This window comes from Labrus bergylta, chromosome 14 (genome assembly GCF_963930695.1).
Source record: "Labrus bergylta chromosome 14, fLabBer1.1, whole genome shotgun sequence".
NCBI lineage: Eukaryota > Metazoa > Chordata > Actinopteri > Labriformes > Labridae > Labrus > Labrus bergylta.
In genome coordinates, this window is record NC_089208.1 from 23,844,970 (window position 1) to 23,871,744 (window position 26,775).

Consider the following 26,775-nt stretch of genomic DNA (forward strand, 5'->3'; position numbering starts at 1 on the left):
GGAAGCTCTCCCCGGCACCATCATAACTTTGTCACTTATTCTGTGCACTGACAATACATGTCATGTTGCATTATTTGCCGTGGATGAGTGTGGGCGGAAAAGGCAAACAAGATTAGCTGATGCATGTACTTGTTTTCCTCCGAGTGAATGGAGGGTCTTTAGAAACGCTTTTAGTGAGTCAGTGCCAGTAGCACACCCATCAAGCTCATCCTGCTGTCAGCGGTGCGTATCTCTAACATATTCTCTGCAGGCACGCACGCTAAGGCGCCTCCGAGGTGGTCCTCAAGCGCTGCGGCTCGAGATGTGGAGGAATTATTTACTCACCAGAATTTTGAGGAAAAATGATGAACTGTGCTCTGTGGTGTCTGGACTGAGTGATGAATCCTGGACTGAGGCAGGGTTTGTTCCAGCTTATTGGGGCTGTTGACCAAATATAAAGCGTGATGTCTTCACTGAGTTTTAGGTATCTTTGAATAAAAGTTACAGTGTAAGAAGTGCAGCTGGAGTAACAGATTGATGTGTCTTACAGGTTAATCAAGAACCAAGCTTAATCTGTACTGTCGATAGTTGTTACAGTACAGTATGTTTAGTCCTGATGATCAGCAGCCAAACTGAAGAACTACATTGCTGTTGAAGCACAACTTAATCTGCTGGATCACATTGTCGATGTGTTTCCAGGTTTGTTTTTTTGACAACAGACTTGCCCCATTTGTCAGAGGGCTGCACTTTTTCATCAGGGCTTCAGTCTGTCTCAGTTGGTTGATCCTAACTCCATTGTGAGTTAAAGTCCTGCATTCAAACTAAAAAGGAACACTGATGGCAATGCACTCTGTTGTCGCTGTTGTCGCTAACATCTTTGAACAGCTAACTTGGTAGCCTCAGCTTGTCAAAGACTGTGCTCGTGTGTAATGAATACAGAATGTGTGTATATATGTAGTAAGGTAGTTAAACTAACAGGCAGCCATTCAGGCGTTTTCTGTTTCTATGTGAAATATAATAGATGGTCTGACAGTCCTGCAGAAGCCACAGATAAAACAAAATGTAATCTTTTCATTTTCAGAGTGTTTGATTTATTGATCGAAATGCAACGAAGTATTTCAACAATTACGTCGATCTTGCCTCTGACACAGATCACCTAAAGGCCTAGTTCAGAGTAAGAATACATAAATGTTTAAAAAATACACCTATAGCTAAACAATAACCCTGATGAAGGCCACAAGCCCCAACTCTTCTCATGATTGGGGGCTTTGGAGACAGACTACAGACACATATTAGAGTTAGAGAAACATTGTGAACTGAATTTTACATCATTTGTGAAGTTTAAGTCATATTCAATCAGCAACTATGCATATATTTAGGCTTTAACCCTTGTTCTTAAAAGTCCTTATGACTACAGGTGTCAACAAAATATGTATTAGTGTTGTAGGTTTATTTAGAAACAGAAGAAAAAGTCAAGTTTATGACATGCAACCTCATCTACTTGTTTGCTTTCCACCACTGTAAGTTTCCATCTGAGCTTTCATGTAGCCACAGCGAAGGGGAAATCACTATTTAGTGGAAAATTGTCAACATGTCTGGTAGCACAGAACACACAACAAGACCATTTATTTAAAGAGAATTGGACTAAAAAAAACAACAAAGAGGAGTACTGCTGGAATAATCCTCCTGCACATATCCTCATGTTTAAAAACAGAAGTCATTTCAGGCGATACATCAGGCACACATGACATTTCCTGGCCATCAAACTGCTCAGTGATATGAATGCCACAGCCCTGTCTCCGCAGCCCTCCTGTTAAAGCATTGCACAGTATTGACACGTCATTAGTGCAGCTGTGGCAGCTTTGCACCTTCTCTTCCAACAGTCAGCCTCTTCACTGACGCCGGCTCCGCCAGCTTAAATATCTCCCTGGGGGTATTAAACGCCAACAGCTCTCTGGTCCACAATGGAGCAAAACAGGTCAGCGCTTCAAATAACAAAGCTGATTTGTACCATAAGTTTGACTGTGGGCGGCCGTGATACATTACACAGTCTCTCAGCAGCAGATGAGTGCTTGTATTGATCAGCCGTCAAGCTGTATAACCCCGTGTGTGCTCCCTGCTATATTGGAGCTGTAGCACATCGGTTTGTTTTCAGGATCCAGTTTTCTCCTTGAAAAGAAAAAAGTCTTCTGATGTAGTTTTTTTTTTATGTGTTGACAGGAAAAGTGAACTTAAGTGTTTTGGTGTTTCGTGCTGGGCCTCTGCTGTTCTGCCTCCTGTTCTGATAAGAGCCCTGCGGATATAAACACAGACTCAAAGGAATCTGGTTCTTATCTTTGTCTTTGCCTCTTTTACTCCATGCCAGGCCTAAATGTTGTTCAGAGGCTTAGGATTTCACGTTGTAACTATCAGTTTAAATCACTCCATTAACCGTTGAAGTATTACTTTGAGTAAAATCACAGGACCACAACTCACTCAAAAGTACCTCAACTTCATGAAACATACTAGCTCTAAGTTATAAGGAGAGTGATGAAGACAATGGGCAGTCCTGCAGATCTGACTGCAAACTGATTTGATTAAAATGTGATTATTAATTCACAATATTTGACCACTTTTGCACATCAGCTCATCACATTCCTACTGCCAATTTCCACATAGTCCGGGCACGCTGCTTTCCGTCAGCACCACAGCTTTGCTCTGTCGGACGGCACGCGTTCTGCCCAACTGGGTCCGTTTCTAGAGTGTGAGCGCAGCCATGAGCAGCTGCACCCATGAGGTTCACAAGATCACAGGAAATTCATCCTCTGGGCACCATGTCAGCACAAAGTCTTAAAGTATTCAGTGCTTAAGTATTTAAAAGGATACAGTGTCAATCCAAGTGGTGGACCAGTTGAGGCATAAAAAATATATCTAGGAGTGTTGTAGTCAAGCAACTTCTTCAAAGCACCCACAGGTCTGTGTTATTCTGTGTCGGAGACAGCTGATCCAGAGTGCGTTATAACCAGCTGCTGTCCCATTTGTTCTGTCTTTCCTCATCCTCTCTCTTTGTTGACCTGTCTGTATTGTATTCGTCAAATTAAAACCAAAACATTTTAAAAGCACTACTTTTTATTCTGCTTTGTTGCTTGTGAGAACATCTTATGATCCTGCAATAAAACTTTTCTGCAAAAGTGCTTCTCAACGTGTAGCTAAGTCACTGCTGTTCTTCCTGTACAGCGGAAATTTGATGTCTGTCAAATTGTGCTTTAATTAGTGGATACTCAGCTCTTTTCTTCATGCTCTTGAGGGCACTAATGAGCTGTTTTTTGGATATCAAAATGTATAGAATGGATTTTTGTTGACCAGCTACTGCAGCTTCGTGAACAGCTCACACAGGTTTTAAACATAAATAAAATGTTTGTTTTGTTGCTCACACAATCCTTTCTCTCATGTTGTTGTCTCTAGAAGGACACAACGCTGAAGCCCCAGCAGTGCAGAGACAACCAGGCGGGGCCGCTGCTCAAGAAGAAGCCTGCCAGAGTCCCTAACGGCTTGAGCCTGGAGTCCTGCAAGAACAATTACCAGCAGCAGCAGCAGCCTTCAGACCAGGAGAACAACCCGCGCCTGGCACACACACAAGGCAAGAGGAAGAAGAAGCACCTCAACAAGAAACACAAAAGGGTGAGTGTAAGGCCTTTCATCTCTCTACTGCAGTGTGTTATCACATCTTTAAATGTTGCATTTTCTCCCTGAACTGAGATACGTTTGGATGCTGCATTTTTATTCAAATTTCTCTAAAGTGTCATGGAGCAAATAAGAAAAGGAACGCTTCGACAGTGGTTTGTGTTTCTGTAATGAGGGTTCAGAGAAGAGCCCTGGGTTTACTCTCTTTATGATACTCTTTCACAATGAACAGAAAGGTCGTCACTGCCTCTATTAAAGTGAGGCCAGTTGTTGATTGTGCAGCTGTTTAGACACCTAATGGCTCATTGGCCACTTTGTGTCAATGCAGCCAATGTGAGTTGTTTGATTAAATCAACCATTAAGGTCAAATAGAGAATAAGTCTGTTTTTTGCTGAATACTTTTGCAGGTTGTTTCTTTTGGTTACTCCTAACTGAAATAATTATTGCTTATTGTTGTTAAAACTTGTTGGAACTCACAATAATTAAAGACTTATTACATTCTGTTTACGTTGCATGTTCTTTTCTGTCACACTGCTTGGGCCTGGGAGTGCAGCATTTAGCTTATTTTATGTTTGCAGAGACAAAAGGAAAATGACAAAAGGAATTAAACTCTGTGGAGGAATTTCAAATTGGAATTAGCTGCCTTGTCTTGGGCAATCTGGGCTCTGAGAAGTGATTACATTTGAAATCTTGCCATTCTTATCCGACAGTTTGCACATTTTTCCAGTGACATCCATAGCATTGGGCCCATATGGGTAATATTGGTTTTTGGGCAGGTACACCGCTGAAGGAAAGGATGACTCTGGATTTATAACACATTCATCTTTTAAATAAATGTGGATTGATTATCAAGCCTTAGACCCCTCTGTTATGAAAAGAGACATTTAAGATATTTAGGACTTTGATAGCCAAGTTAGTGCATATTAGCCAATTAGAGATCAGGTAGGGAGGGTCACCACTTCACCATCCTAGGAATAAAATTGCAGCATACTGAATATTGTCAATCAATAAATTATTTAACTCACAGGAGATTAAGGAGGGGGGATACTCTCTGGAGACTGAAAGATAAGTGTGTTTACTCCATATACCTGCACTACACCAATGTTTATAGAGGTTAGCACAAATGTCAAGAATCAGTCAGTTGAGCAGCTGTGTTTGTGTCCTTGTTGTGTGTGCCCTCCTCTGCTGAGCGGACACTCCCCCTCACACTGTGGTCATTTGTCATCTGAGTTTGCCGCCCTGTTGTTTTGAAAGGCTTTCTTTTTTTCTTTACATGACAGAGAATGTACAGCAGGCGTGTGAATGCAGGAAGCACTGTGTGTACGGTGCAGACCTCTGATGGGAGGGTCACTGCTGCAGTGTGTGTGTGTCATGTCTGCTCCTGTAGCGGCTAATGGACAGATGGTGCTACCTGCCAGCTTCAAGGTTGTCTTCTTCTGCCCTGATGGCTGTGTGTACAGCACAGACCTCACTGCACGGAGGCCTGTGTATGTGAGACTATTATCCCTTTCAAATGTGCTTCATGGTGTAGACCTGCGGTATCTGTTGCTGTGGTTTTCTTTGGTTTCCTGCGGCTCTCTGTGGATCCCTGCGGTTGCATGTTCTGGTCACAAGTGCTGGTTTAGGCTTTCAGAGAGAGGGATCTCCTGAGTGCTCACTCATACACACAAACACTCCCACGTGAAGCTCTCACACCCAGACACATCCACCACATTCTCACCCGCTCTCTTTCACACCTCCTCCCCCACAGATGTCCACACACAAGCGCACACACACGAACACACACACACAAAAACCTCCACACTCATCACACAGGTAGCTAAGACAACTCCCACTCTTAAATGTTTGTAATTATCCAAAATGATGATCATGTGTGTTTGGCTTTAAGGGCAGCTGAAGCATGGTCTTAAAAATAAAAACTGTCTTTGCTCTATCCTGCAGGATTGACGTTAGAGCCTTTAACCTTAGTGCAGTAACATCCTAATCTGTCACACGTTACATACAATGTGTGCATAATTGAAAAAGATCATCATCTGCACTTCTTTTTGTCCTCTGTGAAGAGGAACAAGCTGCGGCGTTATCCAGCAGAAACTATTATCTTTTCTTTGGCAACACTTTAAATAAACGGTAAGGCATTGTCCTCCCACAAGGTTACACTTTAAATGTCAAAAGGTCTGTCTCAAGGTTTAATTCTCCATTTATCAAATGCTACAGCCTGGCCAGAGAGCGCCTGTTATCAGCACTTTTGTTAGCGCAGACGCTAAGCAGAATAAGAAATGAAGAGAGTAAGAGAGGGAATTTTCAAGAGATGGGTTTTTACTTCCCACTTATTTTTTGTTTCTCTTCACAGCCGAGCTCGCAGAATGCAGCAAATGTGTTCGATCTCTGGCTCTGACCCAAAGCACTGAACTATGAGATATTGTAGGCTCAGGGGGGAAAGGAGAGAAATGTTTATAAGAGCCTCTGACATATTGCCTCACAGTGAAAAAGAGACCGGATAGAGAGAGCTTTTGCAGTGATGGATGACAGTGGAGTTGCAAGCTGCAAAGTACACCAACCTGACCATTACATCTAGATGAATCTGCCTGACATCCTATAATAAAACCATTGGACTTAGTGCATCAGCCAAATGCAGATTGTCTTATTGGACAGAAGAACAGTGAAGAGTGAGTTATGACTCCGTTCAACATGTTTCCACTGCCTGAGGCCACGTTTATATGAAAATGATCCACTGAAAACAGAACAGTTATTCGTTTGTGTCTTTGAGAAAGTTCCACGTTCAGACTATGTTTTGATAACTGCTGATCCACACAAACAACTAATAACGCTGTAGTACACATATTATGCCAGTAGTTGGCGGTGTGACTTTGTAATGAAACAACACACGCATGTGTACTCTTCCTTCTACAGAGCAGTGAGGTGTGAACATATGAAAATGGCTAATCAGCATTTGGCTGCTCTTACCTGGCGTATAGATGGATTCTGTATTACGGACAGTAGTAACGAGTCTCCACTGATCAGAGTGATGATGCAGTCAATCTACACTTTTGTTAAATTAAACAGAGTGACCAACACAAGCAGAACTCGAGATTCCGCCATCGTTGTTGTTGTCCACAGTCACGCCTAGCTATTGACTGGAACCGTTATGCCCATGTGCAAAAAGTCTCTGCGTCAGAGGGACTGTATAGTGCCAGTTTCCATGACGATGGAGATGGTGCCATCTTTGCGATTTCAGGCACCGTTGTCATGTAAAGGAGCGGCCAAAACTCAACTAATGGTAACAGTTTTCAGCTGAAATCGTTGTCGTGTGAAGGTGGCCGGTGCAAAAAGATTATAGAAGACTTTTTTACATGCAATGTGCTTTGAAAGCAGTGCTGGAGCATTTGTGAGGTTTACATGGTTTACCACTCCTACCCTAAGCTTCTTTTGGCCCTTTTTACTTCACAACACCGTTTAGCAAGAAAGCTCAGGTAGTCACTGAGCTCTGCACTATCTATTCTAGCTAGGAGTGGAGGCCACACGATACGATATTATCACAATACTTGAGTCAAGATTCAATATTATTATGTTTTTAACATTTTGCCATTGTGATACTGGCTGAAAAATAATACTGTAATAATAAGATGTGAAGAAGGCATTGAGATATGAGTGTACATGTGTGTAAATATTCGAAGCAGTCTGGCTAACTAATGTGTGCGTGTGCGTGTGCGTGTGAGAGAGAGAGAGAGAGAGAGAGTCGCACCAGGTTGCCTTCACCTGCTTTATGTAACATATTCATTTCTCCAGACTAGTTTGAAGTTGTTTTCAGCAGCTCAGCTCATTGTCAAAATAAAAAAAAGCATTTAGAAACCTGGAGTGAAAAACATTTTGGCTCTGTTTGCCTGTTTGTTTATTCATGTCTCCCAAATGAGAGCTCAAAACAGGCTGTGACAAAACTTCAGAAAACCTGAAATCACAACATTTAAATATTACAGAGACTGGCCCAGAGGTGGTGCTAACTTCAGGTCACACACTTGTATCTGCCTGAGCCGTTCCGACTTGCAGGATTCTTGTGTCTGGTGTCTGTTTGAGTGTGGCTGTGTGTTCTGGAGGTCGTTGTTCTGTTCTGGTGGCGGGCTCTGTTCAGCTCACTGTGTTGATGTTGGACTTGTGGTCGGCTGTGTTTGATGCTCTGTGCAGCAGCAGCTCTCCTGAACAGAGGGGCCGTGCTGTGAGGCCCATCTGCTCTGAGTGTTTGAAGGAGGGGGAGACGAAGAGTGGTGGACAGAGTGAGCAAGGAGGGCTCAGGTCTAACCTTCCCCCTCTGATCCCCCTCACCCAGCCGGACCACCTGCCTGTCTGTCTGCTGCTCGCTCTGTCTGTCTGTCGGACATTTGACTGTTATGATTTATATCAGAGTGGAGACACCCCGGAAGTTTTCCTATTCATTGAATTCTGTTCAGATTCATCACGTCTCTGCTTTTCAGTTGAAACAGTGACAGGGATTATGTAATATGTCAAATGAATTGATGTTGACTGTTTGTGATTTAAAGCTTTCTATAAACTTCACAGTTCACCTGGGTTGTTTACCACCTCACTCACAGTCTGCTGTGTGGCCTCACACTGACTCATCATTGGTGAGTCAGTAACTCCTCCATCACTTGGCAAATAAATATCATGTACAAAATAAATCAATCAATAAACTGAAGATGCCTAAAAAAAATGGTTAAAAAAAGAATCCCTACAGACCAAGCTTCAAACATTCAGAGCACGAGTCGAAGATTTCTCTAGTTAAAGGGTGACATCGTTTCTGTGAGCCTCTGCACTTGACTCGTTTATCAGTAACACTTTACTTGAAGTAGAGATTTCACCGATCCACTTTTTTCAGTTCTGATCCGATTCAGATACATATGTACATATAGCCTACCTAAATCAATATATTTGTTATCATAACTAATAGTGTTATTGTTGTTGTTGATATTATGTGCCTGTAGTAAACCAAGCATTGTGCTGGCTTCACATACAAACAGGAAGCAGCAACAGCTGGCAGGTTTTTCAAATTAAATCTTTTTAACTGAAGTGTGAGAAATGTTCCATCTCGTCTGTTCGTCGTCATGGAGACGATTTGTGGATACTTCTTTCAGTTGAGACTGTGCGAGCTGAGAATGTTTAAAGTGCCCAACCATCTTTCTTGACCTGTCAGTCCGATATTCGATAAGTAAATTGAGTCAGTATTGGACTCGATACCGACATGAGATCGGGTCAGTCCCATATCTAATTTGAAAGGGAATGCGCGAGTCTGACATGACACCTGTCATTTACATGAAGGAGCCTTTATGAATGTTTATGAATATTGTCATTTGGTCAATTAATTCGCCTTTTATACAAAGTTGACGTTGTTTAGGACCCAGACAACACAACCTGTCAGCTTCTCATAGTCCACTGCACAGCTCCTACATTGCACCTTTTGTACATTTTGTGTTTTTTATTTTATATTTTACATTTTTAAATTCTGAATCTGGAAACGCTGCGGAAACAGGAGCATTAACTAGAGTGACAGCGTACAGCGGCATAGTGTGCGCCGCTGATTGAACACAGCCTCACAGTTCACAGTTAGTAATTATTTGCATCTTACCTGCTGTGTGTTTTTGTAGTTCAGACTTTCTATTGAAAAGTCACAAAGTTGTTGGAGCTACACAGAGTATGGTGGCAATGGGACTAATGATGCTGAAAATCTCCTGCAAAGGTCTAAACTGACAGGATTTTATTTCGGTCCTCCCTCTGAGTTCTTTTTATTAAAACCATAAAGTAAAAAACCTGCCACCGCTTCACAGCTGTCTCCATCCGTCACTCATGCCTGAATGTGTGTGAAAAGAGCTGTGGACTCTGGCCTTGTCCCAGTGGTGAGGAGTAATTGCTGTAGAGACAGCTGAGCGGTGTCTAGCCCCGGGGTTTCCAAGACGCCTCCTTGAGAAAAGCTCTAACACGGTCAGCCAGTCAACCAGGGGGCTCTGGTGTCTGGCCTCTGGCTCCCTGAATCATCTCACAGGAAGGACCCTCCATCCACCTGCCCTGATTGAGAAGCCCTGCCTGAGGCCTGCTGGAGGCTGATCTTTCATTCAGCATCCGTCTCTTACCTGGACTGAACTCTTGTCTCAACCTGCTGCTGGCCAATGATGTAATGAGATCAGGCTAAAAGCACTGATGGCAGATCTCCCGGCCTGCTTAAGTTGTGTGTGTGTGTTTGAGTGTTTGTGTGTGTGTAAATATTTGGACTGAAGGCTTGATTTTGTCAGGATTGGGGGGCAAGCTTACTGTACATGCCTCTCAATCTGCAGTGAAAATGTAATATAATGTTCAGCTCTTTCAGCTTTGCGGGTCACCCTTAATAAGCTTATCCGCTAAGCCAATAAGAGATTTGAAGAAAAGCAATGTCCTGATTGTCTGATAAGATGTTGAATCCAGTCTGGTGGGGGGTCTTAGCTGTGGGGAGGATAATTGTTGCTGTCACAGTGGTGGTTTACAGCACTGGATCAAATCAAATCCAATTACGACGGCTTGTTTTGTGGTCTCTGTGCTCGAGTGACACACGAGACATCAGCTGGTAAATATCTTTATACATCAGGGGGCTTGACAGGTCTGTGTGCTTAGTGGGTAGATGGAAACACCACATCATTTAGTGTCTTCATAGACAGAGTCACAGTGTTTAAATATCTTGGTAATTGGCTTGATGAACCATTTACATTTCAAAATCTAATCACTGCACTTCGACCAAGAACAGACCGAACTTGAAGCGGTCTTACTTTGCGTTCAAGATTACAATGACTTAGATTCAGAACAAGAGATCTCTGCAACACTGATCTTTGTATGCTGTAATATAAAGCTGGTTGGTCTTCTCTGACAGGAATGCATGATAAACACTTGTATTTTTGGATCTCTGAATCCTTATTGGGCGTTCACCACTCCATATAAGATCTGTGCTGAAGTAGATCGCTGGACCAAACTCACTCTTCTGTCCGACGCTCGTCATGTCCTGCAGGTTTATGCTGAACTTGGAGTATCTGCCTTTAGTTTTTGCAAATACTTCAGACTGTCACTCTCATTTGTCTTAGAGAGACCAAGGCAATCATGTCAAATCCCTACATGTCAGTGTGCAATTATTTCCCACTGAGTACTATTCTTTTTGGTTTGTTTTGGATAGTTTTAAGAGTGCATAGTTTTTTGTATCTCTACGTCAGTGGAAATGAGAGAAACCTTATTGATGTCCCAAGGCTCAAAAAAAGGTTATTGATGATGATGATGATGTCAGTGTGAAGAATGCAATTGTGTGCAGCAAAATGCTACTTTGGATTTCCTCCGACAGTCAACCAAACATAAGTTGATGAAAAGATTGTCAGTCATAAGGCAGGTTGTCCCAGTGGGAAAGAAGAACAAAGAAGAACAACGACGCTGTATCTGTGGTGTTGGTGGACAAGCCTTCTTCCTAATAAGCTGTCAGTTTTGTTAGGGGGAGTGAGTCTCATCTGTGTGGGAGTCAAAGTAACGAGAGCTGTGGACAAAGTGAAACACCTTTGTTCTGTGAGACGTGAAAGTAATCAGAAGAAGGTGTCTGGACGAGTTCAGGCTCAAGTATAGCAGTTATGAAAAGGGCTGTGCGTTGTGTCCTAACATTACCTCCAACAGGTGCTCTATGCAACCCTTCTTTACTAGCTAGTTAGCAGGTGAGTTAGAGCCAATTCATAGTTCCTCCACTACGTTTGCTTATCAGCGCCTGCGAGGCGCTTTAAACTAAGTGAATCAGGCTAAAGGAACCAGTGGCCTCCACACTACAGTTTGAATGGCTGAGTCAGAGGATGGAGGATGTTTTATTCCTTTTGGAAAATGGCATCCACTTGTCTCCTTGTTTAGTGCAAATGTATGAAACACTGTAAACTTTGATATAACCAAACGCATTAGAAAAAAGACAAATCGTCCCCTGCACAGTTTTTACACATAAATAAATTAGCAAAAGAGCAAAATAGCTTCTTGAACCTGGTGGTAAACATGTTTATTCCTGCTGTAGAAATTGGCTTTTTATTATGCCTTTGTCCATTAAGACTCTGAATAACAGGTAATGCAGGATGTGCCAACTGGCCATGTGATATGTCAATATGTTTGAGCTGTTGGAAGGTGTTTGCATAGATGAAGAAATTATCACATGGGATTTCTGCTGTTGTGCGTTGAGTTGTTGTATGTGGATGTCTGGGATTCGTTCTCTTTGTCACTTCAGAAAAAAGAACAGCTGGCACATTATTATAGTTTCTTATCTTATTGAATAAATACCACACATGCGATACAGAATAGTCAACTTATGGTACTAACCACTACTGGTCAGATAGGAGAATCTGTAGTCAGGATAACCTGAATGTTACCACGGCAACATGTATGTGCCATCATCACTGATACTCTGATTGTGTTAGTCCAGCGAGACATCCAGGTGTTGCTGTACTAATGTAGACATTTGTCCAAACAAGTAGACTCCCTCCTGCTAGAAACCCTCTGACAGCATGTTCACACCCTCGCCGCTCTAACTACACACATCCACCCGCCTCGTCTTACATCTCTTACTGACGACTTGCGTGCTTACCACGTCCCCTCCGCCCGCTGCCTGTCTGTAGCTTGAGCTCCTGATGCTGTTTGACAAGTTTAGGCCGACGTGTCTTCAAAACTTTTTAATGTTTTTTTTCCCCCTGCTCTGCTTTCAGAAACCTTTTCTTTTGAAGTGTCACTCTTCTCGGAGAGAGGACCGGCAGTAAGGAGGGTGGGGGTTGGACTACACGCTTACAGTACTGTTAAACGGAGTCATTTGATCGCACTCTGTAGCTGCTGCAGGGAGGCAGCAATACAATCCCAGAGAGACAGCATCTCCTGTCACTGTCCATCCTGACGCTGGCTCTTACTCTTGACAACCCTTACAGTGAATTTGTGAAAAAATTAAGTGGCCGCACTTTACACCAAAGTGTGGCCCCCACTTAAAGCCTGGGCCCATCTCAGCTGTCAGTCAGCGTGGGGCAGAGGGCCGGAGGTGTCTGAAGAAGCTTTTATCACGGCTGTCCAGCTCCTGTCACACAGAGAACACTTCAGAGCTGCAGAGCGACTTACATCTAATCCGATCTGCTCCAGTTTACAACACACAGGCTCACAGATGAAAAGATAGATCAAATCCATCTGGATTAGGATTTTCTTCCCCCCCCTTTTAACTGCTTCTCACCAAAGTGACATAACTCTGTGTGGCTTTATGTCACTTTAGGAGAGGTTCTTCTTGTCCTCTGACTGAAGCCAGACATACACTGTACCATTTCACTAGATTTAGATTTGTAAGGTGTGTAATTTTGATGTCAAGGATGATCACAGCCCTATCAACTGCCCCGACCGGTCAGATCATTTCCTGTCATTATTGATAATTTGGTCGTATGACTGTTCACACTCACACATTGAGAGCAAAGCAACGAGTTGATTCCAGCCTCTTTGTTTCCACGTTCGTGCCTGCAACCTGGCAGACGGCATCTGAAAGCACCATGGTAACAGCAGGCAGGCCTGTTTGATGTGTCTCCTTATTTTTTAGGATTTAGCTGCTAGTTAGCTTGTTATTATTGTAGATGCTGAGTGTGTGTGTTTGAGAGAGAGCAGGAGGGTTTATGCCGGTGTTTGTTTTTAAATGATGCTTGTAAATTAATTGAAAGACACATATATCTGACTTCAACCTCTCTCTGTGGGAGTCTTCAGAAGACACTTCTCCTGTTTTGTTTTACAATTGTCAATACCCACTCCTGATTGGACTCATAGAGCGAGGACTCTCATGTCGTCAAAAAATCCTATAATCAAAGTTAATTTCTGGTTTGTTTGGAAATGCCTGGGGATGTTGATAGTGAAGCTTTTTGCAGATATTCTATTTCATATGCTTTATTGGTTGGAAGGTCTTCCTAGCATCTAATTTCAAAGTTGATTGAACACAGACTTACATTTTGACAAACCAACTAGTCTAAAGGTAAGAAAAACTTCAAACACAGTCAATCTTGAGCACGTTCTATATAAAATTGCCTGCGATTGAACACCTTCATTTGGTTTACCGAGTGTGGCTAATGCTAACCATGCTAACATCGCCAACCTTTGGGCCTTCCTGCAGGTTAACGTACACATCCCTGTGCTAAATATGGACACGCATTGCTCTGGTCGATATGCTAGTGAGACCTGACACAGCCTACAGACATTTTTATCTCCAATTGAAATGCTGCCAGATGTGCTGCTCCAACAAGATGCTATCTGTTCACACTTCTTGTTTACATCAGGGCAGTAGAGTCAGAAGAGAAGGCGCATTAGCTGGAGCTACAGGCAGCACCGGTTAGTGGTGGGCGGCTGTGTTACAGCTTGGACATAATATTTGAACCACATTGAGGGCAAGATATAAAAATATTGGTAATGTGTTTAACCAACTAGTACTTCTGTTCTCAACTAACCAGGGTGACAACGTTTAATCCTTTAGTCAACTACGCGCGCATTAAAGCAATCTGTAAACTCACAGCATAATGTACCAAATGTGCTGCAGCCATACTCACCAATATTCACACACATATATTCACTATGTGCCCTTCATTAGCTCACTAATAGGCTTTAATAAGGTGTATAATTGGCCGAGCCAGCTTCTCCTGCTCTTCTTTGATGCTGCCTGCTCGCTGCAGAGGTAATTGCTCTTTAAATATCAATTAGGCAAATCCTGCATTTGAGCTAAGCCTAGATACATAAAACATTGGTCTATACACAGTTTGCCTTGTAAGTATGCACTTAATAATAGCTCTGCGGACTTCTCACCGTGCCTCCCCTTTGCTTTACATTGTTGCCCCCTTCTAAAAGAGGAGGTCATGAAGCAGGTGCTGGCTGAGAAAGTGGAACATTTAAGGGAGAACCAAAAGCTCATGAAGTGAAATATTCCCATGTGTGGGGCGACCCCAATTGTTAAAGTAACTCCAGTTTAAGAAAAGGACATAGTGGGGGCTGGTATTATACCCAGCGTGAGCCCCACTCAACCACTTTATTCCAGTCCTGCTTCATCCATGACCGCCTGCTGACCTGCTCCTCCAAACTACGAGTGAGTGTTTCCAATGACTCAGCTTTACAGGCTTTTTAAGCTTTTTGGAGTGTGGAAGAAATCCACAGTGAGTTGCACGCGCTGACTTCCTCTCCTAATATGGCTATGTCTTTAAACGTACTCTCCAAAGGGATTTGTCTACTCATGGAGAAGCCAGAGGCATCACAATCCAGCAAAACGTGTCTTTAATGGGAAATGCTGTTCTACCCTTTTTACAAACTGTTCCCTGTTTTGTTGACTTCTGACTTATCAAGGTTTTGAGTAAAACAAACATTAGAGGCAAAATATCATTTCAGATTTTGTTGCTTCACACAGCAAAAACTCTCACTCACTCAACACTCTGTTCAATTAATTACTAGAGCGTGAACAGTTTAATCTTCCAAAAGTAGCACGCTTAAGAAATGATTAGAGACACTTAAAGGTTAAAAACATACTGTAGTATAACTCATCATGGTCATGTGCAGATCTGGTATAAAAATAATGAGGACTTTTAGAGTAATATAAAGCAAACATAAAAGATAGCTTTAATGACCTATTATTTTCTTTCTTTCTCGTTGGTAAAATCCAGTCGACTGAATTATGTCCCAGTTTCTCACACTACTTCTGCCTTTAATTTTCCTTTGCTTCTTTTTGCATCTAATCTTAAAAAAAACTTGAGCTAATTTCCCCCATCAACCATAATTAGAGTGTAGGGGGTGTTTCAAACCTTGTTCTGATTTAAGAAAATATGCATGATTTGAAAATGTGTGTAGTAACTTCATTTAAGGACCATCAGGATTTAAACAGGGCTGGTTTCATTGTTTAACACACAGCTGTGTGGTGACGTGGTCCCAGATTTACTTAGACTAGCTTTGAGCTTGGGAGGAGATAAAGCAGATTTTTTGTTTTTCATCAAACAGAATAAACAGTCTGACTATCCTTGTCATCATCGCTTGTATCGTTCAAGCCAAAGATGAGGATAGCAGTTTGGCCGATCTGAAGGATGAGAAGATAATCGATATCACCGCTGCTTCATTCAAGAAAAACCTCTTAAACTTTTGACATGGGATTGAACCACATCAATCTCCATCTCTTAAAACTCAAGATCTTGAAAGAAAGCATACTTATCAATAAAAAGATCACTTTCCTGGTTTTATTTCAGCACTTCTGCAGTTTTTCATCTCGGTATTAGTGTAAATGTTTTCATATATAATGCAGAAAACAATGTTTGGGGTGAATTACGATTGGTGTCGATACACAGTTTGTCTGGCTAAGTACACTCATAGAGTTTACAATACTCCCCATATTGGTCAATTTTTAAAGATAACTCAAACCCAAACCATTTAAATGCATGACAAGTCCTTTTTATGACTCCCAAAACCTGGAAAGTATTAGTTGATGATGAGCAGCATAAGGAGTCCCTCACCATGCCCTGAACCACTATGGTTAAAAAAAGACTGTAGGAGAGGAGAGAGAATATTCGAAAGCTCACTTTAGCATGTGTAAAGTCATTACCGGTAAATTCTTATCTCTTTTTCTCGCTCTTTCATCAGATCCTCTTTCCCTGATGTAGTGAAAAAGCAAATCAATTCCCCTCCATCCCCTTCTGCCTCATGTCTCTGCCTTTGATATCATGGCCCCATATCCTCTCAGTAATTTGTCCTTTTAGGAGTTTGGTTATTCCCAGTGAATTGTCTCTGATTCTGGATTACGCTCAGCCCACTGGTGATGTAACCTTAAAGTAGTGCCATGAAATTGAGTTTAATAATGGAGGATAATGTTCACAGGACGTATGCTGTGCTTTGTTCTGATAAGGGCACTTTCATGACTATTGTATAATTACTACATGCCATCTAGCCGCTAATTGTCTGTAATTTCATCCTTAGTTACGCTGTCATCTGAAAACAGATCTGAGTAAGAGAGTGAAACCATAACACAGAGAATCTAAAGAACTACTAGGAGATGGCTGGCACATATTTCTAGACACCATCCTGTCTGCCTTTGTTGGTTTTTAATAAGTAAGGGTTTTATCCTCAAGGCTCCTTAAATAAACCAAGGATTTGCAGGCGTCTGGCTTTTACAGAGACTTTAAATAAAGTAAATGTATTTTCACTGCATCTTTTGTCCTAATTAGGACAGTTTCTCTCAGGCAGATTCTTTTAGGTATCAGTTTATTTTCATTTAACTTGAGTGTAGTGAAATATCTGTTTCAGATGCAAATCTTCTAAGTGGATAAATGGAGGTGAAGAGAAAGCAAATCTCTGTGTAAGACGATTGCCTCCACTATAAATTGAGCTATCAACTTTGGAGCAATAGCCGGGAATCGCAAATAGGGAGGGAGCTGTTCTGCATATAGTTTACACACAAAAAGGCACAGGGCTTTACATCTTGTCCTCAGTAGAGTATTTATCAGTAACTTCCCAAAAAGTAGATTGAGTAAAATTAAAATGTCTAGTCTACTGTAAATGGTAATCTTAAATGTTAATTTACTTTGTCCATTTTGTCCAACATAAACATAGAGACTTTATAGCTTGTCTTTGATTACAAGTGTGCCTCATAAGGGCCAATGGGCCAAATCAAACCTAAAATAAATCTCAGCTTGCAGCGCTGGTAGACCCAGTGGCTAATGCGCAAGCCCCATGTATGGAGGCTATAGTCCTCCAATCAGGTGGACTGAGTTCAAATCCAACCTGTGGCTCTTTTCCCACAGGTCATCCTCCTAATCTCTCTCCCTGCTTTAAGACTCTATCCACCATCCTGTCTCTACAAGAAAGGCATAAAAAGCCCCCAAATAAAATAATCTGACTTCACAAACATGATTGAACCTAACCTGCCTAACCAGCTGCAGATGTTGAAGACCGAGAGGCAGAAGACGAGGACAAACAAACGTTGTTGGATGCAACAAAGAAGTGTGATTGTCTCCAGACGGCACCAAATTCAGGCCAAATATTAATCTCTTTCAGTTGCATGAACCAAAATAAGGCATCGTTGTCATGTGTGAACACTGCGGTTTGGAGTTTCACAGCTGACACACAAAACAGGAATGGAAAACTCATCGAAGTTACAGCACCAGGTTGGTTCATCTATGTAAGTTTATGTGTACCATCACTTCTTGGGACTTTATCATGTCCCTCAGGTGTGGATACTGGGATCAAATTAATGTAATAAAATATGTTCCCACTTGTCTCTACTATTGTTCCTAACATTTTGTTCCACTGCTATGCCGATGACAATCAGTTGTATCTCACTAAAGCCTTCCAAAAACCCAAACACTTTGTGCTTTAAAAATAAACGTCAGTTTTCTTTTGGAAATGAATGCTGTTTAAGAATTTCCCAATGTTTATCCACTGAATAGTCAGTTGTTATTGTTTGGTTGCATTGATATGAACAAGTAATAAATTTCAATAGGGACAATCTTAATTAAAATATGAAAATGTTTCCTTTCGCTTGATTGGTTGGACTCACTTCTACACTCAATCTTCTGGAAAGAGATTTGGTATGCATTTGGAATTTTGGAAATATCTCTTAATTTATGGTGGACTCGCAAATTAAATCAGTTAACGATCAAATTACCTTTATATGTGATTACTGATGTGCGAAGCGACACATACAATCATACATCTTTCTCCTTACTGTTGTATGACTTTCATGGTGCCACCCAAAAATGTACAAAAGGACCAAAGCCTGATGCCGCCTGTGTTCTGATTTAATGGTGGGTGTGAACAAGCTGTTGGGAGGCGAGGAGTTAAGCCAAATGTGAGAGGCTGACATTTGTCACAAAACGTCAGAACACATTCTTTACATTTGAGTGCATTGCATGAACTCATAATGTACCCTGCAGCGAATTTCTATTATTCAATTTTCACACAGTTCACCATATTTTATACAACACTGTCACTGTGAAGAACACCTCCACTTGAATCCTGACAGATCTCTGGAGAGAAGAGGATAAGACTTATTGTCCTTTAACCTTGAGCTCAGACTCCGCTGCTCTATCATCAGATGAAGCTTTTCTTAACCTGACACATACAGGCAGGGATCCAGGGCAAAAAAAAAGCTGTATTGATCCTCTAACCTTGCAGGCCACTGGATAAGAAGGAGAGTTACAGATGAAAGTTACAATGTACTGTCAGAAAAAAATGGATGTACTTTAGAAAGAAAAGAATAATCTCTCCAGGTCTAGCCCTGACAAACACAATCAATTTCAGATTTTTCGGTTATGAGTGAGTGCAAACACAATGGTATTCTGTTTCTGAAAAACAAAGGCTTTGTCCCTGGTGCTAACTCAGATCCATAAACAGTGGGGTATAAAAGGAAACGGTGAAATGTGTTTACTGTCAGATTTGGCCCAGATTAGCAGATGGAGACAGTTTGTCAGAGAAACCCGCAGGGAGGGCCAGACTCCGTCCTCCTCTCTTCCTCTTCGTCCTCCTGACAGTGCCAGCTCTCTGCCACCGCGGGCTGACGAGGTGGCAGCCTCAGCCTGGTTTTTCCTGTCGCCCTGGGGCACTGAGAGAGAAATAGCCATCTGTCATTTACCCACACTGTGGGCATTGTCTGCCACAAGCACATTCAATCTTCCTACAAACGTCTATACATCTAAGAGGTTCAAAACACTGCTTGAAAAAAGTTTGAATTAAGGAATTTAGTTTTTTGTCTTTATATTGTGTTCCTCTGCAGATGGTCTAGTGCAGGGATGGGCAACTTCGGTCACAGCAAGGGCCACATACATTTAATTCTTACTGACAGGGGGCAAAATTGTAGTGTACAAAAACGAATATCAATTATTTCTCAAATTTAACTCAACATATACCAGAGATCAAATATTATATTGGACATATTTCTGGTTTTCATAATTTCATGCTAGATTTTGTCAGGTTTTCTTCATGTTTCCAATTAATTGATATGTAAAAATTGACCTGAGGGCCACTTTGAGGGTTGATGGGGGCCGCCAGTTGCCCACTCCTGGTCTAGTGGTTAGGTTGCACCTTATGTACAGGGCAGTATTTCTCCAAGCGGGCAGCCCAGGTTCAACTCTGACCCATGGCTCATTTCCTGCATGTCATTCCCCACTCTCTCTCCGGATTTCCTTCTCGATCCACTGTCCTATCCAAAAAAAAAAACCAAAACATTAATCATGTTAGTATTGGACATCTATTGCAAGCCCACTTAGCCCTCCAATAGGACAGCTCCGTTTACAGTCGCAGGGCAATTTGAGTGAGCTTCTAGCCGGGCTTGTCCTTGAAAGATCTGCAGGGGTGGGCATGTCCTACAACTTTGCTCTAATAAGTCGGCAGGAGGTGACGTCAGGTTCTGGACAAGTCTCATTAAGTTTTCCCAACGTCTCGTTCAGAGCAGCAGGAAACCACGTCTGGGGATTACGTCTTCAACTGTGTATCTTGTGATTAAACAAACCTCGCAGTAGTTTAGTGAAACATTTAAAGATTATATGGATGTATTTAAATATGGATCAGAATAATAGATCTCCTTTAAGCTAACTAAATCAGTGTAAAGAAACAAGTGATCTCCAAACAACCAATCAGGGACCAAGGCTAGGGAAAGACATCTCTACCCTTAAATTAAATATAGTTATATTGAAATGAAATTAGTGTTAACTACGGCCTGCTTTTAAAAGGTGTTTGTATTACTTTGTATTGTGGCAGAGTCTCGAAGATGTCACTCTAATAACATTTTACAGACTCTAAACTCAAACCATTCAGCATCATAAACTTGTCGTCCAATAAATGCTCATACTAGTGGTCGACTGAAAATCCTCGGTCAGCCCTACTGATTGTCCTGTTTGAACTGAACTAGAATGCATTGCCTGCAGGTTGATCTCTATGATATTAATCCACTGTGTGAGACAACATTATATGGTTTCCTGGAATAAACACAGCATGTCTAGACTGCGTCCTGTCCCAGACACAAACCTGTGTGTCTGCCAGGAAAGATGCAATAATTGATTCTGGAGCAGAAAAGAAAGGACACACAGACAATGGATTCACTCTCTGTGTGTGTCTCTCTCTTAATCTGGTATTTTGGATGCGTAAACTGGACTGGAGTTGAGCTGCATAACTGGCATACTGGGCTGTTTTTGTGATGTGCTGGCACCCTCTGCTGCTAGCTAAGGAGAATGCTTTGGACCCCCTTTATTTATGGAGGAATCTCATTTAAGATGTGCAAGTTATACCACTAGAGTTCTCCTTTTACCTTCCACTGCCCTGACTTTGGAATTGCTTGACTTCTGAATAGTGTCCTCCTTTTTAATTGGCTACAGTATAGCTCGGCAGAGGCAATCTTTTTCCACTTCCACAGGGCAAAGGAGAGAGATTAAGCAGCTGTAATGTAAAACGGGGCTGAAAGGACCAAATGGCACTGCAGCAATTTTCAAAAACTGACTAATTTACCCTCAAATAGTTTAATTTTTGAAAGGGCACGCTCAGAACAAAATGTGCCATCATTAAAGTGCAAACCTCTGGGCTGTACCCCACAGGCCAAAAGGAGCTCTCAGCGTGCTTCATTTAATGTCGACACACTGGCACACACATGCTGATACTCCCACACATTCACGTGTTCCCTGTCTCTCTTACTCTCTTATTACTGTCTATCTCACAGCCAATTTGCTGTAATGTTCTGTGATGCTCGGGAACTGCTCGGCCATAATGAAGCTAAAATAAGTAGAGCTTATTATACAGTCGAAGCTAAGCAGGGCTCACTCTCTCTCTCTGCACGACCACATGCACAACAATCATTTCTCCAACAAAAATATGCCACTCTGCAGGGATCCACTCTCGGGGACACACAGGCTTGTTAGTGTGGAAGCCTGAAGCGTTGTGTATACTGTGTTTGTGTGTGTGTGTGTGTGTGTGTGTGTGTGTGTGTGTGTGTGTGTGTGTGTGTGTGTGTGTGTGTGTGTGTGTGTGTGTGTGTGTGTGTGTGTGTGTGTGTGTGTGTGTGTGTGTAGTGAGGCTGTCTCCTCTGTGTAAAGCACATATCCCATGTGTCTGAATGTCACACTTCAGAGCTAACCAGCGATAATGAGCAAAAAATATTGCAGCAGGAATCCAAATTCTTTTGATTGTCCTCAGCGGCTGAAACTTGTTGTTGACACACGGCGAGCTATCAGCAGGTATGTTCGGTCTGAACAGCTTTACTTCTCAATGTTGATGTAAATGATATATTTGTCATGTTAGGAAAGACTTTGACTGATGAGTGATGAGATCAAAGGGCTTTATGTTAGAGTAAATATGGTTATTTACATCTACTCTAATGAAAATGTGCTGATTTGTTATTCTTTGGTTTTATTACAGTGTGCATTAAGTATAAACATCATTTAGTTTTTTTTATGATTTCAGCGATCTTGCAGAACAAATTCCTGCAGATGTCAATACAAGATGTTGTAAATGTTGTAACCAGGGGTGATAACGAGGTTGTTGTGTAATCATAAGGCTTAGAGTGGCTTAGGAGCAAACCTCAAACTATTGGCTGAGCACCACATATCACTGATACTCATTACGGCTCAAATCAAAGTCAATCTCGGACAAGAATTATCTCCTCAACCAGTGCTTCTAAACTTGTGGTTCGGGGCCCAAAAGGTGGTCCCAGAGTCATTTTCAGAGGGTCGTGTGTGCCTGAAAAAAGCTTGTGTTTGTTTTGCTTTTTTTTTTTTCAGTCACACGTTATGAACAGTACTGCTTGAGGTCCAAACTTTACCATTTTTAATTCAATAAATCTGATGGTGAGGGCGCCGGTAGCCTAGTGGTTAGAGTGTACACCCCATGTACAGAGGCTGGGGTCCTCCAAGCAGGCGGCCAGGGTTCTCTCCCTGATTTCTGACTCTATCCACTGTCCTATCTCCAAATAAAGGCATAAAAAGCCCAAAAATAAACATAAAACAGTCTGTTCAGGGTTTTTCATGGCAGAGTTGGGGGTGGGTCATGAGGCTCGACCAGTTAAGAACCTCTGCTCTGAAGCCTTTAATGTGTTTGTGGTATTTTGTCTCCTATTTCATTTTTGCAGAAAGTAAAAAAAATCACACCATTAAAATTCAAAATATAAAAAAACAGTACAGAAGTTAAACTTCTTGAAACCAGTTCTGAATGATGCGAAAAGGTGAAAAGTACAATATAGTAATCTAAAGGAAGGATCTTAATAGGTTAAACTAATATTACTGTTTGATAATAATTTCAAATAGTAACTGATTCTGCCTAAAACAAAAGGTCAATTACATCCTAACATGATTAAATTCTCAGCGTGGATTGTCAAGACCCGAGTTAATAAGTGTGATATTTACTGAGTTAAACAAATAAGTATGTATTTGTTTTAAATCAGAGAACAATAAAGGTGGGGGAAATATCGATACAGCATAGTATCGTACTATTTTGCATGGTGATATTATATCGTCTCATGACTGGCAAGTATCGATATTTTGATTAAAAAATAATAGCAAATATGCTTTTTTAATTTGAGGTACTGAAGCGGTTGCACAACTCATTTTGAACATGTTGCATTGTTAGAAATTAGTTGTGCAGTGGTCCGTACATGTTTGTGTCCAGTTAAGTTCGATTAGACGGAAATATTGTATCACAATCCTCCGCATATCGCAAAATGTTTAAAATTGTAATAATATTGTATCGTGGAGCCTCTGGTGATTCCCATGCCTTAAGAACAAGGATCTCTTTTAACTTAATATATATTAGAATTCATAGAATTGTTAGACATATAAATTGTTTACCCTGAAAGCTTCACAAAGTCTGAAGACTGAGATTTGCAAAACATTTCCAAATGGGCTTTTATTAATATATAACACAGACCACATGTCCTACCTCCCAGTGTAACTTCATTATGTTTCATTAGTCTGAATAAACTGTCATTAGAGATGTGCTGTTACCTCTGATTACACTACATGCAGTCCACGTTGAGCAGGAACTACGATACAATGAAATCACACACTGCCCTCACATCCTGAAGGGTTAAGAGCAACCATCATTATTTTTGAAATACACGTTCCCCTTTGCTCAAAAGGTGAAGCTCACGCCGATCAATACGGCTCTTCTAATAGGATCTACCTTGATTCCTTTTAACTGTGCTTTAGATCACTTTGATAGCCCCCCCCCCCCTCGCTGCTTCTACCCTTGATTCAAGTGTCTTTGCTTCACTGCTCCTCTTTGAGTTGACCTGCTAAGAGATGGCTGCTTTGATGCTTTTATGCTGCATCTTCTGCTCCTCCGCCTCGCCTGAAGCTATACAACGCGCTCACACAGCAGAGTGTCAGAAGAGATGCTGCAGAGAAGCAAGCGAGGCAGGGGGGGGGGGGGAGCTGTGTGTGCATGATTGCGTGATGTGTTGGTGTTTTCTTGAAGGTGAAGGATGTAAAAGCAATGTGAGTCAGAGGTTAGCACAGAACGTCTCTCTCTCTCTCTCTCTCTCTCTTCCTCTCCCTCGCTCGACCCCCCTGCCCTGATGCATCTCCCCTGTCAATGCTACACATGTAGTTCACAGGTTACGATCGATCATTTCTACTCTCCACCCCTCTCAAAGAGCCCAACCTCCACCAATCCACAGTAATGGCCGTTGCTAAGGAGCGCGGGTAATGGGATGCAGTCTATTTTTCAGGCCTGTTTGGAAGTTTTTATTGGGGCCGCTCCCACATAAGAGCCCCTGTGTGGATTGTGGTAATGGGAAGCATCCTCTTCATACTCTGGCATCATGAGTGTTATAGCAGGGAGGTCATTATCCTCCGGTTTCATGCTGACTTATCCTCTGCCATGGAAATAAAAACGCAGAGAGGTCCAAAGAATGGATGTTTTTACATATAATTACAAAGAAGTGAGCCAAAAATGATGCAGATCGAGAGGACACACGTGGTATTTATTAGTGCTGCTGTGACCTGGCACAGTCTGAACGAGATGAGACGTGTCATCATGACCTTTAAAGGTTAGTCATGTGCATATTTAGTTATTACATCATTGGCAAATTTGGGTTATATGTTCCAATTACAGCAGATAATGGACATGGATATGTTAGTTTGGAGTAAATTGCTCCGTTCAAGACTTATTTTATTTTAAAGACAACCCCGCCCCTCCTCTTCTCCTTCCCTCACACAACTGTCTTATCCAGTTAATCCAGATGGATGAGTCTTTTGCACCATAGAAGTTTATTGGCCAGACAGAAATGTGTAATTGGTAAATAATCATCTTGCCTTTAAAGATCTCCTGACTTTCCAGAAGTCACAAGAGAAATAGCCAATGAAATAACTGATAGGATGCATTACCATGAGATTAGACACTGACGACCATCTCTACGCCTAAGAATGAACTCTAAGTACATTGATAAAATATTGGGTTTTTAAATGGATCTGATAAACTGATTAAATCCTCTCATCTTGATACCAATATACATTCGGCTGTGACATATTTAAAGGTGCATTCTGACTCCTATCAGGTTGTAGTTAATGCTGTTAGGACATCTGTGAACATCATGTAAGTACAATTTTTTTCAACCTCTAATAACATCAGAATCGTTCCTTTTGAGGGTTTTATTTTAGCTCAGTGTTTAAATCGGGCCGAGGATGTAGCCCTCGAAGCTTTAGCTCCAGGTTTGACTCCCAACATTGACCAAGTATCACGTCACCACCCACTCTTTCATCCACGTACCCCGCTCTATCCTGTCCTCTAAGTGAAGACATTAAAGGTCAAAAAATAATCAAATAATAAAAACATCTGATATTGTATATTGTAATTTAAGTTAAAAACTGTGCTGTGACTAAATAACCCCTGACAATGACTTGGGTCTGTTTTCAATCCATTTGAACTAAATGTTAAAATGTATCTGACAGTAATCCTTCCTTAAAGATGCCACAGGTCTGATTTGAACCTGGGCTGCCTGCTTTGAGGACTGTAGCCTCTGTCGGGGGCACGCAAACAAACCACTATGCCACCAGCGCCCCTGGTTCTAAAGTTTTCATCATCAACCCAAACACCAAATCCATATAATCGTCTCTGGCTCTTGCATCCCGCCTGTTTAGGCTAGCAGGTTTTCAAACCTGTTTCCAACTGTTATGTTTTTAATATATGTTGGTGTCCAAAGCTTCATCAGTCTCTTGTGATATCTGCACACTGTTTTCATCACTGTTGTCGGCTATCTGCACACGTCGTGTCTCCACTCCAGCTTAAACCCAAGACTTATGCTCAACCTCAAAATCTTCACTTTCTCTCACCACGTCTGCACGCCTCTCTTCTTCAGCTGCTGACGTCACACAAGAGGAACAGAAATTAAGATAAAGATTTTTAAAAAGATTATCAATTTTTTTTTTCTGTCACATTGGTTTAGATTTTCCATATTTATTTGGATTTTTTTAATGTGTTGTTTGGACATGATAAGTCTTGACAGTAACTTCTCATGGCTGGTTATCTCTTAATACGAGCTCAATGTTGCAGTCTGTACCTCTAAGGGGGGGTTAGTCTGTCTCTCCCTTGTCGGACATTACACAGGCCACATCACCTACCTCCTTTGTTGTATTTTCTGTCCATCAAATAAGTAACCGTGCCCCTACATTTTCAAACCTAAGCATAACAAAGTGTAGAGGCTTGAATACGTCTCTTCCACCACACCGAAGGGGAAAACATTGTCAACTGTTTGATTTGTTACAAGGCCGACAGAAACTCAAGGATTCTGATGTTGAAAGAGCGTTTTGTCTCCCACTGTCTGGTTTAAGGTCTTTGTTGTGGTATCCAGCACCATTTCAGCAGAACTTGGCGGAGCTCTTTTCTTATCTTATGTGGGTTTTTTAAGTGAACACTAGAAGGATGAGATTGAACCACTTTCTGCACTGTGTGTTTTTCTGGCTTCCAGCTGCTTCCAATACTTGTTTTCTCATGACTCACTCCGTGTTTTTCATCCTTTCAAACTCCTCCCTCTCTTGTTTTATCTGGTAATCATTCCTAAGTGTTGCAGTCCAGGGTGAACATGTAAACCAGGTCCTGGCTAGAATCCCTCAGCCCCGAGAGCTTCCAGCCATCCTGTTTCTAAACCTCTACCTTAAAACTCCC

At 41.7% G+C, this 26,775-nt stretch overlaps 1 protein-coding gene across 6 annotated transcripts in view; it reads left to right on the forward strand.

The window, feature by feature from the left end:
- auts2a (activator of transcription and developmental regulator AUTS2 a) overlaps nucleotides 1–26,775 on the forward strand; it is a 342,153-nt gene that overhangs the window by 79,982 nt on the left and 235,396 nt on the right. For all 6 annotated transcript variants that reach the window (XM_029276886.2, XM_065962928.1, XM_065962931.1 and 3 more), the window contains exon 3: nucleotides 3,424–3,639. In XM_029276886.2, the coding sequence (XP_029132719.2) occupies nucleotides 3,424–3,639 (216 nt within the window). The remainder of the gene's footprint in view (nucleotides 1–3,423; nucleotides 3,640–26,775) is intronic.